Source organism: Helicoverpa zea, chromosome 4 (genome assembly GCF_022581195.2).
Source record: "Helicoverpa zea isolate HzStark_Cry1AcR chromosome 4, ilHelZeax1.1, whole genome shotgun sequence".
NCBI lineage: Eukaryota > Metazoa > Arthropoda > Insecta > Lepidoptera > Noctuidae > Helicoverpa > Helicoverpa zea.
Window position 1 is genome coordinate 11,532,346 of NC_061455.1, and position 15,818 is coordinate 11,548,163.

General features: G+C 37.4%; 4 protein-coding genes across 4 annotated transcripts; all 4 read right to left on the minus strand.

Moving 5' to 3' along the window:
- Positions 1–758: 758 nt before the first annotated feature.
- LOC124629850 lies at positions 759–2,882 on the minus strand. The gene has a single exon (XM_047163454.1). The coding sequence runs from the start codon at positions 2,698–2,700 to the stop codon at positions 925–927; it is 1,776 nt and encodes a 591-aa protein (XP_047019410.1). The 5' UTR covers positions 2,701–2,882; the 3' UTR covers positions 759–924.
- LOC124629849 lies at positions 2,883–5,053 on the minus strand. The gene has a single exon (XM_047163453.1). The coding sequence runs from the start codon at positions 5,038–5,040 to the stop codon at positions 3,247–3,249; it is 1,794 nt and encodes a 597-aa protein (XP_047019409.1). The 5' UTR covers positions 5,041–5,053; the 3' UTR covers positions 2,883–3,246.
- Positions 5,054–5,808: 755 nt separating this feature from the next.
- Positions 5,809–8,827, minus strand: LOC124629700. Its single transcript, XM_047163212.1, has one exon. It carries the CDS (start codon positions 8,352–8,354, stop codon positions 6,591–6,593), a length of 1,764 nt encoding a protein of 587 aa, XP_047019168.1. The 5' UTR covers positions 8,355–8,827; the 3' UTR covers positions 5,809–6,590.
- Positions 8,828–8,955: 128 nt separating this feature from the next.
- On the minus strand, positions 8,956–10,530 carry LOC124629701. The gene has a single exon (XM_047163213.1). The coding sequence runs from the start codon at positions 10,528–10,530 to the stop codon at positions 8,956–8,958; it is 1,575 nt and encodes a 524-aa protein (XP_047019169.1).
- Positions 10,531–15,818: the final 5,288 nt, after the last annotated feature.

Sequence of the window (15,818 nt, forward strand, 5' to 3'; positions counted from 1 at the left end):
ATAAACGCCATCTGAGTTTTTATGCCATAAACATAACGTCAAACGATACACAAAGCCATACAGCATTAAAAACAGGACGCTATCTTGACATTTCGGCTACCAGCCCCCAGCGAACGAGAAGCCTGATTTGAAAACTTTTTCGGTAAGAATGCAATCAGTGGTAATCATTTGCTGTAATACTCTAAATCTTTATTGTAATTATTTTAATTGCGGAGTGACCTTGTTAGTTTAAGATATTACTATGATTTTGTGAATATTTCTAGAATTAAAAATTTGACATGCAACTTTAAGTTAAGTTGGCGTGTTTGGAATACCGTGTTTTTTTTGCTTTTCAGTTTTTTGGGAGTCGGTTTTATTTTTTTGTAAAAGTTTCTTTTTTTGTAAAGAGCCAATGACTATAAAACATTTAGAATTCTATTAGTTTCTAAGAAAAAGTGTTAGCAATTTTCAAAGAAAAAAAATGAATATAATTTGGAATACTATATTCCAAATTATCTGCACCCTAAGTCAAATCACGTTTTTGGAGTATTTTTAGTTTGATAGGCATTTTGATAATATATCTGGTATTTTTTATATTTGATTGTTCTCATTATTAAAGTTTAATATTTTGACAATAATTTAATGTATTTTTTATTGAGCTATCCCGTTTCTCCTTCAATTTATTTTCAAAAAACAAACTGGTATTCCAAATATGCTTCACTTCCTCTATAACTCATAGAACTGGCAATATACAGGCGTTCAAAGGATATGTAAGAATTTTACATTACATTAATCATGTCCCTACCTACCTAATCAAAAAGCTTACCTACCTCATTAAATGACCCAGGGTTTTCAATAAAAGGTTTATTCACACGTATATTTTACAAGATTAAAGTCCATTTGATGACCTTACATTGTCTTACATCTCATCATCGAGGCCTAGGTCTATGCCCCTGTACGAATTTTACGTTTCGAAATAATTTCAATAACAAACGCAATTATAGAAGCTAAACATCCTATAAAGTAAAGAAGCCACGGTATAGCAAATCTCGGGACGTACTCACGCTTGTGGTAACTATGCTTTATGCGCTTCATAAAAATCATATCACGCATGACTTTCTCGACCAAACCATTCTCTCTTAGTTGAAGGGCCCGGTGACGAAGCTGATCCATCATCGGAAACCCTTTATACATGTACATAGAGTATATCACCTTCGAGTACGGCTTCGGCAACGAAATTATCAAAGGATTGCCGTATTCATCAAAAAACTTCTGCTCATGATATTGGAAGACCCCATAAAGGAGTATCGTAAACATATTGTTTGATTGCGAAACTGTAGTCACGCTTTCCATCAAGCCATAACACCCGTGCGTTACGTCAAAACCTGTCCCTGATTGCACTGATTCTACATAATACTTCCCCATTATGGAACTAAAGCATGGCTTGAGCTGATATTTAGCTATATCTTCTTCTGTTGATATTTGATAATCACGGACAGGATGCGTGACCAAACTGACTAGACTAGATTGGTAGAATGTGTTCACCAAGTACGCAAACACCACCCATATTATAAGAACATATTTCACAGACCATCGAGTACGCAATGAGCGTCCATGAAGGACTAAATTGCCCAGAAGAATTAAAGCCACATAACTCTTGTCATTCGTACGTAGAAGGATCATTGCGAGCATTGAGTATATCATGAGCGCTAGCAATAACAGCAGCCACACAGTTGATTCGAATTCCAGATAGATATATTTCCAATTGGCTACGTCTGATGCTCTTTTCACCACAAACCTTATCTCATCCGTGTAGACAAAGTGACCGTATAGGTATGAAAATGCCAGTGCTCTGGATGGGGTCAGCAACATTCCGCCTAAGACTACATCAGCTTCATTATCTTGTACTCTTTTCAGCGATCCAACCGCGGTCATCTCGGATGATACTGTAGGAAACTCTTCACTGTCGTTAGTATTGGTTAAAATGTTTATATCGAATCCCAGTTTTTCTCCAATTAGTTGGAATAGATACGGTTCCGCCCCACTTTTTAGTGGGTCGTCATTGTTTGAATCATTCGTATTTATGATCGTGTACGGAGGCCATTGGGTTATCAGGATATTGAAGGTACAATTCTTTAGCCCTGTTACGAGTTTCTTTGGATATAGATCATATGAGTGAGCCTGTGAACACTTTCCATATTCGATGATTTCATCATAGCGTTTGCCACAGTTGTAGTTATCAAATGGGTTGTAAGAGTATAGATGAGCGTCATCCGTTGCATTCACAACTATTACATTATTAGCATGAAGTTTTAGAAAAGTATTAAACATGAGTGTTAGATCACCATCTAAATCATTGACAATGATTAAGAAACGGGCGTTTGGATTCCATGATGGTTCTTTAGTAGTTTTGATAAAACGCTGAGAAAAGTATGTAGCGTTACTCGCAGTAATGAGGTATGCTTGGTGCTTACTAGTCCGTTTTATCGTAGACCGTCTTGTGATCACCGACATTATATTAGCGTTATTAAGAGCTTTCAGAAGCTCCTCATTCTGATACGAGTTGCCAACGTATGTTATTACTTTTGATCCTGTAAAATATTCTCTTATTATGCCTATGACGCATTGGATAAGTTTTTCACTGAATTTTGGGCCGGCAATGGGTATTTTGACGCAGTTTCCACTATAGATCAGGAACACAAGTAAGTAAACAGCCCTCATATTGGTTTATGAGACTTGAAATGTCCTCTTTAACATAGAAATATTGGCTGTTATCGTGAATCATGATTATATGTGGTTACGTCTGTATCTTGCTCTAAATATCACTGATTGTACCCAATTAGGCGTAGGTACGCAGTATAATTATGAGAATAAGATGGGTGACACGTGATATCTTCATATAATAATTACCTATATGTAGTTAATGAGTCACTCTTCAAATAGGTAGGTACTCTCTAGTTTTTCGGTGAGTGTGGTAAGTATACTGTGTCTAAAATTAGTAATAGGATCAGCCACCAAGGCTTTTTAATGTTTAGGAATCAAATAGTGGTAATTATACATTATGATAATTATTTACTATCTTCAAAATTGTAGGTACTGTATTCAAAATAAAAAAAAAAACACCTTAATACACTCAAGTGAGATAGTTTTGCTTGGTTCATGTTTTCCAACAAGTGTTAGCGGTAAAGTTACTCAGATAAGTTATATACCAACCAGTATCATATTAATGCCAATCTGTTATGTAATGGTTGTTAATATTATCGCCGTTCAAGGTACATGGTGTTCCTGCATTTTCAGTTGACTTTGCGACATATACTCAACCAAGAAGGTTATAATAGAAATGGTACAACCGATTATGTACAAACCCCATGGTAAAACAAAGCGTGTCTCAAATTCCTGTTGAGAGAATCTTTGCTTCAGCGCTCGTTTGAAGAAGTGATCCTTCATACTCTTGTCTGCCAAACCATTCTCCCTCATTCGTATCGCGTTCATTCTCATCCGATTGGAGATCGGAAACCCTTTATAAAAATAGAAACAATACAAGAATTTTGCAAAAGGTTTGTCGAAATAATAAATTAAAGGATTACCGAATTTGTCGTTAAAACTTGGCTTGTTGTACAAATAGATGTAATTTGGTATGAGAGAAAAAACTCCTTTTGTTTTACTGACAGTGGTTATGGCTTGTATCGTGGTGCTGCAAGCATTTTGATCTATATCTGCGGGTGAAGAACGTGTGGACAGCATCCCTTCAGTTATCTCTAACGATAAGAATGTCTTTAAAGCTACACTGAAGCAAGGTTTGTACTTATATTGTATGATATCTTCTTCACTTGCAACCTGGTGCTCCTTACTCGGGTTCGTCGTAAGACTGAAGAGACTGGACTGGTAACACGTGTTGATCAAATAAGCGAACATCACCCATATCATCAGGATGCACTTGATTGTCATGGAACAACGAATGTCGCGACTGTGTGTTAGTAAGTTGTCCAGTAACTCCATGAAGACAAAGCCCTTGTCTTTCGTCTGAAGAAGATATATTACCATGAAGGAGTAAACGACAAGCGCTAGAAGTATTAACATCCACACCGTCGTATCAAATTCTATGTACACAGTTTTCCATAAAGGGACCAGAGACGCCCTTTTAACTACAAATCGCAGCTCGTCATTATAATCATGATAGCCGCTGAGGAACGAAAAGGCCTGACCTCTCGTCAATACCATCATGTTACCTCCAAATATGACGTCAGTTTCATTGTTCTGCAACATTTCCATTGGACCGAAAGCAGTCATGTTAGGAAACGCTGAGGAAAATACCGCCGGATTAACACTGTAGTTAAATTTTACTTCAAAGTGCTCTAGTTCAGCTAGTGCTTTAAGTATGTATTCTTCTGTACCTAGTATTATCTTCGGAGCTTTTAAGGGATTAACGGTGAAGGGTGGTCGATGTACGATAGCCGCTCTGAAGGTGCAATTTTTGAGGCCAGTCACTAGTTTGTTTGGGTAAAAGTTGTTTGTGTTTTCTTTACAAGGCCCGTAGTCTATGATGTCAGTATAGTATTTGCCGCAGGCGTAGTTATCGAAAGGATTGTAGGCGAAGAGATGAGCATCTGTAGTTCCATTCATAACTATCACATTGTTGACATGTTTCCTCAACAGAATATCGAAGACACTTTTAATCTCTTCGTCTACTAGCGTTTGAATAATAATCAAGAACCGTGCATACGGGTTCCATGTTGTATCAGTTTGCAGATACTTAAAGTATTCTTTGAAGGTGTTCACATTTCTCGTTATTATCAAATATCCGTAGTTAGGTAAGACTGACTGGTACGTTGAATTTCTTGTAACAAGTGAGAACTTCTGTGATTTATAAACTGTTTGCAAAAGATCCTCATTATCACTTTCCATGTTAACGTATGTTAGCTCTATGCTTTCGTTAAAGTATCTGTCTAGTATACTGGTTACACATTGATGTAATTCTTGGTTATCTTCAGCCTCTGGTGGTAATATGTTCTGACTCTGCCCGAAGTTCAACAGGATTGTAAAAACCCACGCGACTAACATTTTGTAGCGTGATAAAGACTATGATTATTGCACTTTTGTCATATTTGATTATTATTTAGATAGCAATATTAATAAAGCTTTTAAATAGATTGGAAAAACTTGCATTTCTGTGGTAGCGTGTTTTGTTTTTTTATGGTTTAATTTGCGTGATTGGCTTTTGTTCGGTCATTTTAAAAATAACAATATCTTTGTCAAAATCAATTGATCAATTGAAATATAAACGACCACCTTCTAGTTTCTTAAAGTAGGTTCTATGCATAAATTTCTCGTTCCATTAATATACATACATTACTTAAGAAAGGATATCATAATCTAATTGTAAGGGATTTTTAATTTATTTACTTATAGCAATAATATATTTGATGATCTAGGTATCATTAAGAGGCCGCTTTATTGTAAGCTGGGTACTCACTTAGCAGTGTAGCACGTAACGTATCAGGTACGGTATCAAGTGAGTACGTAGGCACGAGCTCGCTGCGAGCCGCTCGCGCGTGGAGCGCTGTAAGCTCGCAGTGACCCGCCGAGTGGCGGTTTCGCTGCGAACACAAAGGCGGCTCGCAGTGTGCTCGTGAGGACCGTGGACGAGCCGTACCCACTTGCAGGTTGATACCGTATCTGATACGTTACGTGCTACACTGCTAAGTGAGTACCCAGCTATACGTTGTACATTTTCATGTTTACTTCAGTTCCAATATTATTAAGTTGTCGATAATTTTGGACAAGTCCAATAGTATTATAAGGAAAGGAAATAAAACGCTAGTTTTATATAACTCTTTTAACATTTAATACAAAATAAATAACAAAGTCACACGTTAGCAAATATAGAAAAACTTTTCCTTTAAGATATGCAATCACATGAAAAACATCAAAATGTGCACTTAAGTTATCTTTGTGTTTAACGTACTTTTTTTTTTAATTAATGAAAGTTATGTACGTCTTTGTAGCTATAACAGGTGATTCAACTTTTTCATTAGGAGACTCTCTGACCTCTACATGTCATGCTAGTGAAATATTTCAGTACCTAAAACCCTAAAATCTGCGTAAATTATTGTCATAGGTAGAGAGGTGCCCGTTTTTTTGGAAATTGTATTTTTACTCTAATGCTGCCCCGACCACAAAAAAAATAAATTGGGATAAGTGCAAGAGGATGATGATGAAGTTTTTTAAAGAAAGTTTTATTTAAAAACGAATATATCAAAAAAATAACTCTGAACAGATTATTATTATCTGTCTGTCCTAATCATGACAGAATGTGTGTTCATCATTATCAGGTGCTATATCATTAAAATACGATTGTAATTTCAGCATCAGTATATAACAGACAGAAGTGGGCGTGACATTATTACATTTGATTTATTTCGTAGTTCGTGTTTTGTTGATACACATCAATCAAAAGGCAATTTGTGAGCATGATAATTGGCGTAACCTTTGTCAACGTTTTCATAATTAGAGTTGACCTTAATTACGTTTTTAACATCATATATCTCCATAGCACAGTACAATGTAATATGCAGTATAGTATAATAAACTATTTTAAAGTAAGTCATAAGTTAACGTCTAGGCATATTAATTTCAATAATAAATGTAATGATGGCAATTGAACAACCAAAAATATAAATAATCCAAGGAATAGCGAATCGGGTCTGAAATTCCTTTTCATGGAACCGATATTTAATGAGACGGCGATATGTCAACTTCTTTATAACTTTGTCCACCAAACCTAGTTCTCTCAACCGAAGCGACTTGTGAAGAAAATAATTGATCATAGGAAAGCCTTTGTACAAAAATATTGCGTACATTACCTTAGAATATGGCTTAGGTAGCGCTACAACGCGAGATGTCCCATACTTATCCCGAAACTCCTGCATATTGTATCTAAACTGTCCATTTAGAAGAATCGTGTACAGGTCTTCAGAATTCGCCACTGTGTGCACGCTTTCCATCAATCCATCGCAGCCCTTAATTCTTTGGTACCCATCATTAGTTTGCACAGATTCTCTGTAATAATTTTCCATCACCTTACTAAAACAGGGTTTAAGTCTGAACCGCGCTAGATCTTCTTCGTTAGAAATTTGATATTCTTGAGCTGGGTTTGTCGTAAGACTGAACAGAGTAGACTGGTAGAAAGTATTCACCAAGTACGCGAACCACATCCATAGTATGAGAACGGTTTTCACCGTACTCCGACTTCTGAAACTGTGCCCATGAAGTAGAAGATTACTTAGTAGTACTAGCACTACGTAGCTTTTATCGTTCGTCTGAAGTAGCAGTATCACTAATATTGAGTATAACATTAGAGTCAGCAGAAGTATGATCCACACCGTCCAATGAAATTCTAAGTAGACATTTTTCCAAGGAGGTACGTCTGAAGCTCGTTTCACTATAAATCGTATTTCGTCTGTGTAAGCTAAATGACCGTAAACGAAAGAGAAGGCTAGAGCTCGAGAAGGCGTCAGTAACATGCCTCCTATCGCAGCATCAGCTTGGTTATCCTGAAGCTTTTTCAAAGACCCAACTGCCTCCATGTCTGTAGACACCGTTGGAAATTCTTCAACAGCAGTATAATCGTATGTGATGTTTATTTTGAAATTTAGCATGCGACCTATTAATTGGAACAAATATGGCTCGGCCCCATGGCGTAGTGGTGACAAGTCATTTGAATCATTGGTGGGTAATATTGTGTATGGCGGCCACTGGGTTATGACGACGTTAAATGTGCAATTCCTTAGCTTGGTTATGATTTTGTTTACGTACAACTCTTTGTAGAATGCTTTCGCACACTTGCCATAGCTGAAGATATAGTCATAGCGTTTACCGCAGCCGTAGTTATCGAAGGGATTGTAGCCGTACAAGTGAGCATCTTCAGTAGCATTCACTATTATCACATGTCTTGCGTGCAGCTTCAGAAACATATCGAACACTATTTTGAGATCACTTTCTGTAAGATTCTTGACGAGGACCAGAAATCTTGCAAGTGGATTCCATGAAGTTTCTCTTCTGACTTTGGGAAAATGTTTAGCTATAAAAGTTGCATTTTTTCCAGATAGCAAATAAGCTTCGTGTGGTATAATCATTCTCTTCGTCGATTTCAGTGAAACGATTGATACGGTCCCTTCATTATTTATTGCCTTCAAAAGTTCTTCATCTTCAAACTTATCGCCGACGTAAGTTATAACTTTTTTTTCGGAATAATGTTCTCGAACAATATCTGTTACACATTTAACTAGTTTCTTGTTGTACTCGGGGTAAGGTGTTGGTATTTTGTAGCTGTTTGCTTCGTATAACAAGAAAAACAGAAAATAAGCGACCAACATTTTTCGAAGATCGCTGGAAATTCATACAGCATTACCTTTTCGACCGTGTCTAATCTCAGTTGATCATGAATCATCGTTTGGTGTCAAACTCATTGATCATAATTAGTGAATGTTGTTAATATCTGACGCTAATTATATGTCTCAGGACATTTTACACCCAATTAGCCTGTGGCTAATCAGAATCAGAAATCATTTAAATAGGCTTTGTAGACTGAACGTGAGTCTTGTGCATGTCCGTTTGTCCGTCAACATAATTGTTAAACAAAGACATGGATTTTCGGGTTGTCTTAAATTATCAAACTAAATCATTAATAAGATTGGTTCTTTGCTTTGCATAAACATTATGCAAATCCCAATAAATTCGAACCAAAATAACGATTACTCCTCAAACTAATTAAAAGTTTGAACTGCACAACTATATTCTAAGCTTTACCTACTGAATTACATGACATCAATATTTTTTTATACAGTTAATTTATAAAAAATAAAAAAAATAAACAGAACACAAACACTAGGTAAGAGTCTCAACATCAAAATGATATGAGTGCAATCTTCAGAAAAGTTCATGTAGGTAAATAGTTGATGCTTTTGAAACAATATACTATTCCTTGTATCGACTCCAGATTATTTCCAAAATTAAAACAATGACAGCTAAACTGCCCCCTCCTACATAAATAAACCACGGTACAGTGATCCTACATTTGAACCCCTTGTCATGATACTTAATTTTTATTTCTCTAGCGAATACGTGGTCTTTCAATATTTTCTTAACGAAACCATTTTCTCTCAAACGAATAGCATTCGTTCGCATTCTATCAGATATAGGGAACCCCTTATGGAAAAATATACCAAATATCAACTTGGCGTAAGGCTTTTTGAAGAAGTAAACCGTATTTTCACCTTCCTCATCACAGAACTGTTTCTTGTTATAAAAATATACAGTTTTCTGCACTACTGAATAATAATGTTTCGATTTAGCTACAAAGTTTATACTTGAAAATGGATTTGTACAATTACTATTAAATGAGTTTGTTATATTCGATTCCGTGTACATATACTGAAGAAGTGGTGGACTAATACAGGGTTTGAGCTGCATTCTAACTATATCTTCTTCATCTTGCACTTGATACTCTTTAACGGGGGTTCGAACTAAACTCACTAAAGCTGATTGGTATAAATTATTGATGAGAAAAGCGAACCACACCCAGATTAAGAACAGACACCTTGCACTCATTCGATGCGGCATTTTACATCCATGGCTCAGCAATAGATCGAACATTTTCAGCATTGTATCTGTTTTGTCTTTGGAGCGGAGATGTATATTCAATAACGTTGAATGCACTATAAAAACTGCCAACAAGGTCCACCACACTCTTGCATGGAATTCGAAATAAGCATTTTTCCAGTTTGCTGCATCATTAGCTTTCTTCACTATGAAACGAATTTCGTCATGATAATCCAAATGACCGTGTAAATATGTGAATCGTGCTTCTCGACTTGCTACCAGCATCACACTGCCAAACATTACGTCATATTTATTATTCCGCAAGTTCTCCATGGGTCCGGGGATTGATATGTTGTCGTATAATTTAGACAATGGATAATAATCTCCTTCGTAGTAAAATTCAACTTTGAATTGTTCTGTTTCAGCGAGCAGACAGAACAAATATTGCTCGGATCCCATCTTCATTCGGTCGTTTTGTTCTATCATGTACGGGCGGAGGGTGAAGGGTGGTCTGTGCGGAATGGCAGCACGTAAAGTGCAGTTACGTAGTCCTGTCACAACTTTATTCGGGTACAGATTAGAAGTCGTTTCTAGACAAAATCCATGTCTTATAACATCTTTATAAATTTTTCCGCAGCCGTAGTTGTCGAAAGGATTGTAAGAATAAAGTTGAGCGTCATTAGTGCCATTCACTAAAATCACGTTGTTCACATGCCATCTCAAAAGCACGTCGAATACCTGATCTAGTTCATTTTCATGCACCCGTCTGATTACTATCAAAAATCGTGCAAAAGGGTTCCACGAAGGGTCGTCGACAAACGTACTAAAATTATCTGTGAATTCTTTTGCAGTACTTGCTGTTATGAGATATCCTTGGTGACTGACGCGTAATTGTTGATTGGGATCTTGAGTTACCAGTGCTGTGATTGCAGATGAATGGATTGCTCTCATAAGCCGAATGTGATCTGAATTTGTTTCAAACCCAACATGAGTTAAACCTTTATATTCGGAAAAGTATTTTTCTATTATACCGGTAACACACACTATCAAATTTTCATTTCTTAATTCTTCTCCCAGGTAAAAGCCGTTTGCACTTGTACAGTAATTTAAACACAAAGTAGAAAACAATATGGCTGCCGACATTTTTCGATACACGAACGTCAAGATCGTGGTTAATGAATGTTTATTTTTTTGTTTGTTTTCATAATTAAGTAAAATGTCATTAGAATCAAATCGTCATTTCCTAATGGATGAAACAGATTAATTATTATTTCAGATCCAATCTCTAGTCTCTGATTGACAACAGGCTTTGTTTCTAGTATTAATAATTACTTCTAAAATATATTTTATATTTACGATGATGTAATGTTTCTAGAAAAAACGTTACTGAAGCCAAAATACAACCTACCGCAAATAGATTCCAAGGAATTATGACGTGAGCTCGAAATGGCTCTCTCGGGAAGACAAATTTTATTTTCTTCAAGTGCATATGTTCTCCCAAAAATTTGTTCACCAATCCAGATTCTATTAATCGAAGTAAAGTTACTTTCAATTGATGAGTTCTTGGGAAACCTTTGTATAATAGGATCGCCGATATCGTTTTAGATAAAGGTTTTGTAAACGTGTGGATAGGCGAATGACCCCATGGATCAGTAATATGGTCTTTGCTAAATTCAAACATCATCTTTCTCAGGAGAGTGTACAACTTTCTGTTTTGCCCTACTTTATGTACGTTTTTTGCAATATTATCACAATCATGTATATCTTCTTCACTTAAAGTTATATTATTAGGAATATGTTCTGCTCTCAAATAGGCTACTAAAGCCGGTTCTATGCATGCTTTCAAATTGTTTAATTCATGTTCTTCATTGATTTGGTGTTCTCTCATCGGATTGTTGGTGAGACTATACAAACTCGTTTGATAGAAAATATTTATAATGATTGCAAATACCAACCAAATTAATACAAGCCACTTGACTGTGTATCTGCATGACATGCCACATCCATGAAGTATTAAACTTGAAAGCATTTTTAGCATGATCAAGCTTTTGTCTTTCGGTCGAAGTACAATTATTAATAATATGAAATATATAATGAAGACAAGTATTAGAAGTAGCCACACGGTGGGATGAAATTCCAGATAGATTTTTTTGGAATTAGTTACAAGATCAGCTTTTCGCACTGCGAAAAATAATTCGTCTAAGTAGTCGAAATGACCACTAACGTGGCTAAGAGCGCAATATCGTGCCGGTGATAACATCATACCACCTATGATTATATCGGTTTTGTTTCTCTGTATTAACGATAAGGGCCCTACTGCCGTCATGTTAGGCAGGATTACAGAATAAAATGGTTTGCCATAGCTATCATTATAAGTTATGTTGAAATGCTCTTGTTCGGCTAGTACCTTCAATAGTTTTTCTTCAAAACCTATGAGGGGTCGCTGACGTATCAAATGCTTAACTATTGAAGGATTTACAGTAAATGGTGGTTTATGTGGAAAGGACACTCTAAAAGTACAATTTCGTATTCCACTGGCAAGTTTTTCTGGGAACAGATTCGCTCTGTTATTTAAACATGTTCCGAATCCAATGATTTCGTCGTAATACCTTCCGCAGGCGTAGTTAGCAAATGGATTATAGGTGTAAAGATGACCGGGTTCAGTGCCGTTCAGAAGTACTACGTTATTTACGTGAAACATGAGGAGCACGTCGAAAATAACTCGGAGATCTCCTTGAAGAGAATTGATGACGATGAGGAATTTTCCATAAGGGTTCCAAAAAGGTTCTTGAACGAGGTACTGAAAGTTTTCAGTAAAATCTTGCGAGTTGTTTGCAAAAAACACGTAACTCGAATGTACCCTTTTGTAATGACAAGAATTACAAAATGGGCGTCTGATAAAAATTGTTGTATTTGTTTTTGAATAAATATCTTGAAGTTTCAAATCGGCGTTCGAATTTAGTACGATAGTTAACTGTTTCTGTTCTATGAAGTATTTATTTAAAATGTCAATGACACATGTTGTTAATAATTGGTCGTCCGGATTTTCTGGTTTCATTAAGTTTTTTGATGTTCCATTAGCAAGTAAAAGCAACGTTAGGAAGAGTACGACTGTCATTGTCTAAAACTCGGTTATTAATGGCTTTTACTATACATATGATTCATCATTATTTACAACAACGATTACTTCAAAATGTTCTGCTAATATTTAATATTAAATGTGTTTACAGCGATTACACACGGTTGTATTAACAAGTGATCGATTGGTATAATTATAATTCTGTACTAAAATAAAATGCACTATCCTTAATAGTCATTTTTGTCAGTTTAGTTTTAACTGTTATATCGTTGCAAACGTCATAAGGTAACGGTCAAGGGTACATAATTATTTACAAAATGGTCTCTCTTCCTTGCAACTGACGTCAATAGAATTTGACCCTCGTGCAAAAAGTTTGAAACTGTAGATTATTTTGTCTATGCTGTCTGCACGTGCCACTTAATTATTATCCTGTAAAAAAACGATGTTAGACTGGAAATAATATACCTATTGGGTTTTCTTTTGAATGCTAGCTGCCGACTGCAACTGCCGACCGCACGTGCCGCGACTGCATGAAATCGGCCGCAGCTGCACTACTGGTTTGTATGTATAATCATCGGCAAGGATATTGAGCCCTGACCTTCACCTGCGCCGAAGTGATTTATTGGTTTATTGCCGTAAGTGTACGTTGCGTAAAGCGATCCCCACTCTTCCGCCGAGAGCTCATTATCCGTGCCGATAACTATATTTACATTAAACTGTTTTGGATCCTAGCGACTGCACAAGCCAGATGTGTCAAATAACTCGAACGCCTCGTTAGTTCACTCGTACCTGAGAGTTTTGCCCTAGAAGAAGGCGTCTGACCAAATGGCCTTATGGAATCATCGTTCCTTCCTTCCTTCTTCCGTGGTAGACATGTTGGTTCCTGTGGCTACGAACCTGGATATTATCGTCATCATCATCATCATAATCATCATCTCAGCCATAGGACGTCCACTGCTGAACATAGGCCTCCCCCTTAGATCTCCACAGATACCTGTTGGAGGCGACCTGCATCCAGCGTCTTCCGGCGACGAATAATAATAATACCTGGGTATAGGTATTGTAGCGGTACTACAACTGTCAACACCGCCATCTACACATTCGTCGACGCAACTTTCAACAACTATCCTGCATCGCACATGCAGTGTTCGCGCGCACATTGAATACGCATAGATCACCCCGACAACAACTGTCGGGCAGTAGCCCGCCGGGCAAAAACACCTGTCCGGTCGGAGGATCCTCCCTTTAGTGCGAGGTATGATGAGCTTTACTCTCTGCTCTCATACCTCCACAGTGGTGACGCCGACGTGACATGAACACGCAACCTTCGAGCTACGTGACGTCATCAGCAAGACCTTCCTCAAGCTCTCGAGCGACGAGTCCTTCAGCCAGCCAGCTTCAAATGGGTATCCCTGGCCACCAGCATGTTGCGGACGCACATACCTGGTCAGCACCCTCAGCCACATCCAGCGACCTAGGCTCCAGCTCACTGCACTTCGGCCGGTTGAGTATCTCCCTCACCGAAGCAGTCGCTAGCCACTAGCGCGGCGCTGTGCAACTCTCGCAGCGCCGGTCCCGACTCACTGGGATTCGCAGCACCGCCGTAGCAGCCAGTTCCGACTCACCGAGAACCTCGCGGCAACATATTGGCCACAAGACTGACTTGAAACAACCTCAAGAACTTGTACCATCGACCTCCGGTCTCCGCAGGGGAGTGATGTAGCGATACTACAACTGTCAACACCGCCATCTACACATCCGTCGACGCAACTTTCAACAACTATCCTGCATCGCACATGCAGTGTTCGCGCGCACATTGAATACGCATAGATCACCCCGACAACAACTGTCGGGCAGTAGCCCACCGGACAAAAACACCTGTCCGGTCGGAGGATCCTCCCTTTACTGCGAGGTATGATGAGCTTTACTCTCTGCTCTCATACCTCCACAGTATTATTATTTCTTTGTATGTACAGTCAGCACCAAAAGTCGATGAACAGAATCAACATCTGTTCACAATAAAATGCCATAAATTATAGTCGCAACTAGGAAACAAAATAGACTGTACACCAGAAACTTACAAAAGCCGTTATACACGAGTATTTCAAAAGTATCTGTGCACTAGTATTCCTAAAGTCGCTGTACACCATCAATCCAAATGTCGCTGAACATCATTGTATCAAAAGTCACTAAACAGCAGTAAATACAAAATTAGGTTAACAAAGTATATTTTTAATGTTGCCGTGTGTTAATGTACTTTTGACGCTTATGTTGTTCAGCTACTTTTGGGACAGTACTTGCATGACCTTAATAATGTATGTTAACACGTTAGTATCTATTTCAATAATTTTAATAATTATTTTGGAAATACACTCTTTTGCAAAAAAAGCGGGCACCTATGCGAAATCTTAGTTTTAAGGACTTTACGTGTATTTCAAAGGGTTTTAATGATTGTAGTATGTTTCTAGCATCAAAAGGGTTAGCCAAGCATGCGTGAGAGTGTATTCTAAATTTGAATTTTGTACAATTGCTAAAACCTTGTTTTGGACTAATTGCTGGCAGAAAGTTCGTCGGTGTTTTGAAAAGTTTTTGAAGTGATTTTCAGAAAACTGATAATGCAGTCTTAATTAATGTACCTTTTTGTTAGATCAAAACATTTTTGAAAAACTATGCGTATTTGATAAAATTTTCACCTGCTCTAAATGGGTTATACTGATGATTGATGGCAATGTTAAGAGTTTCGGTATTTTAGTGTAAAGCGTTCTTCTGTTTAGATATTATACCCACGTGTTTTAAAATATCGCTTTTTCATAATTAAACACTATTTAGAGGAGTATCAGTACATTGGGCTGCGACAAAACCAATTTAAAGTAAGCAGTGCCGATCACAACTCGTCTCCTTTCGGACTTATAACATTTTTTAAAATCTTGAAATTCTACAAAATACAGAAAATAGCGCATAGACTGTAAGCACGAGGTCTTAAGGTCTCGTAATCACTGATTTTCAAACAACCTCGTCTCTTGGGAAACTCCGTAGACCTCCGAAGATCTATGAGTCTGAGCGTTCAGATAGCGTGTTTTCATCCCACTGACATTTTATTAAATAAACTTGCCTGCACCGAGATTTCCTAGCATCTACAGCACTTTACTGCTTAAATCAT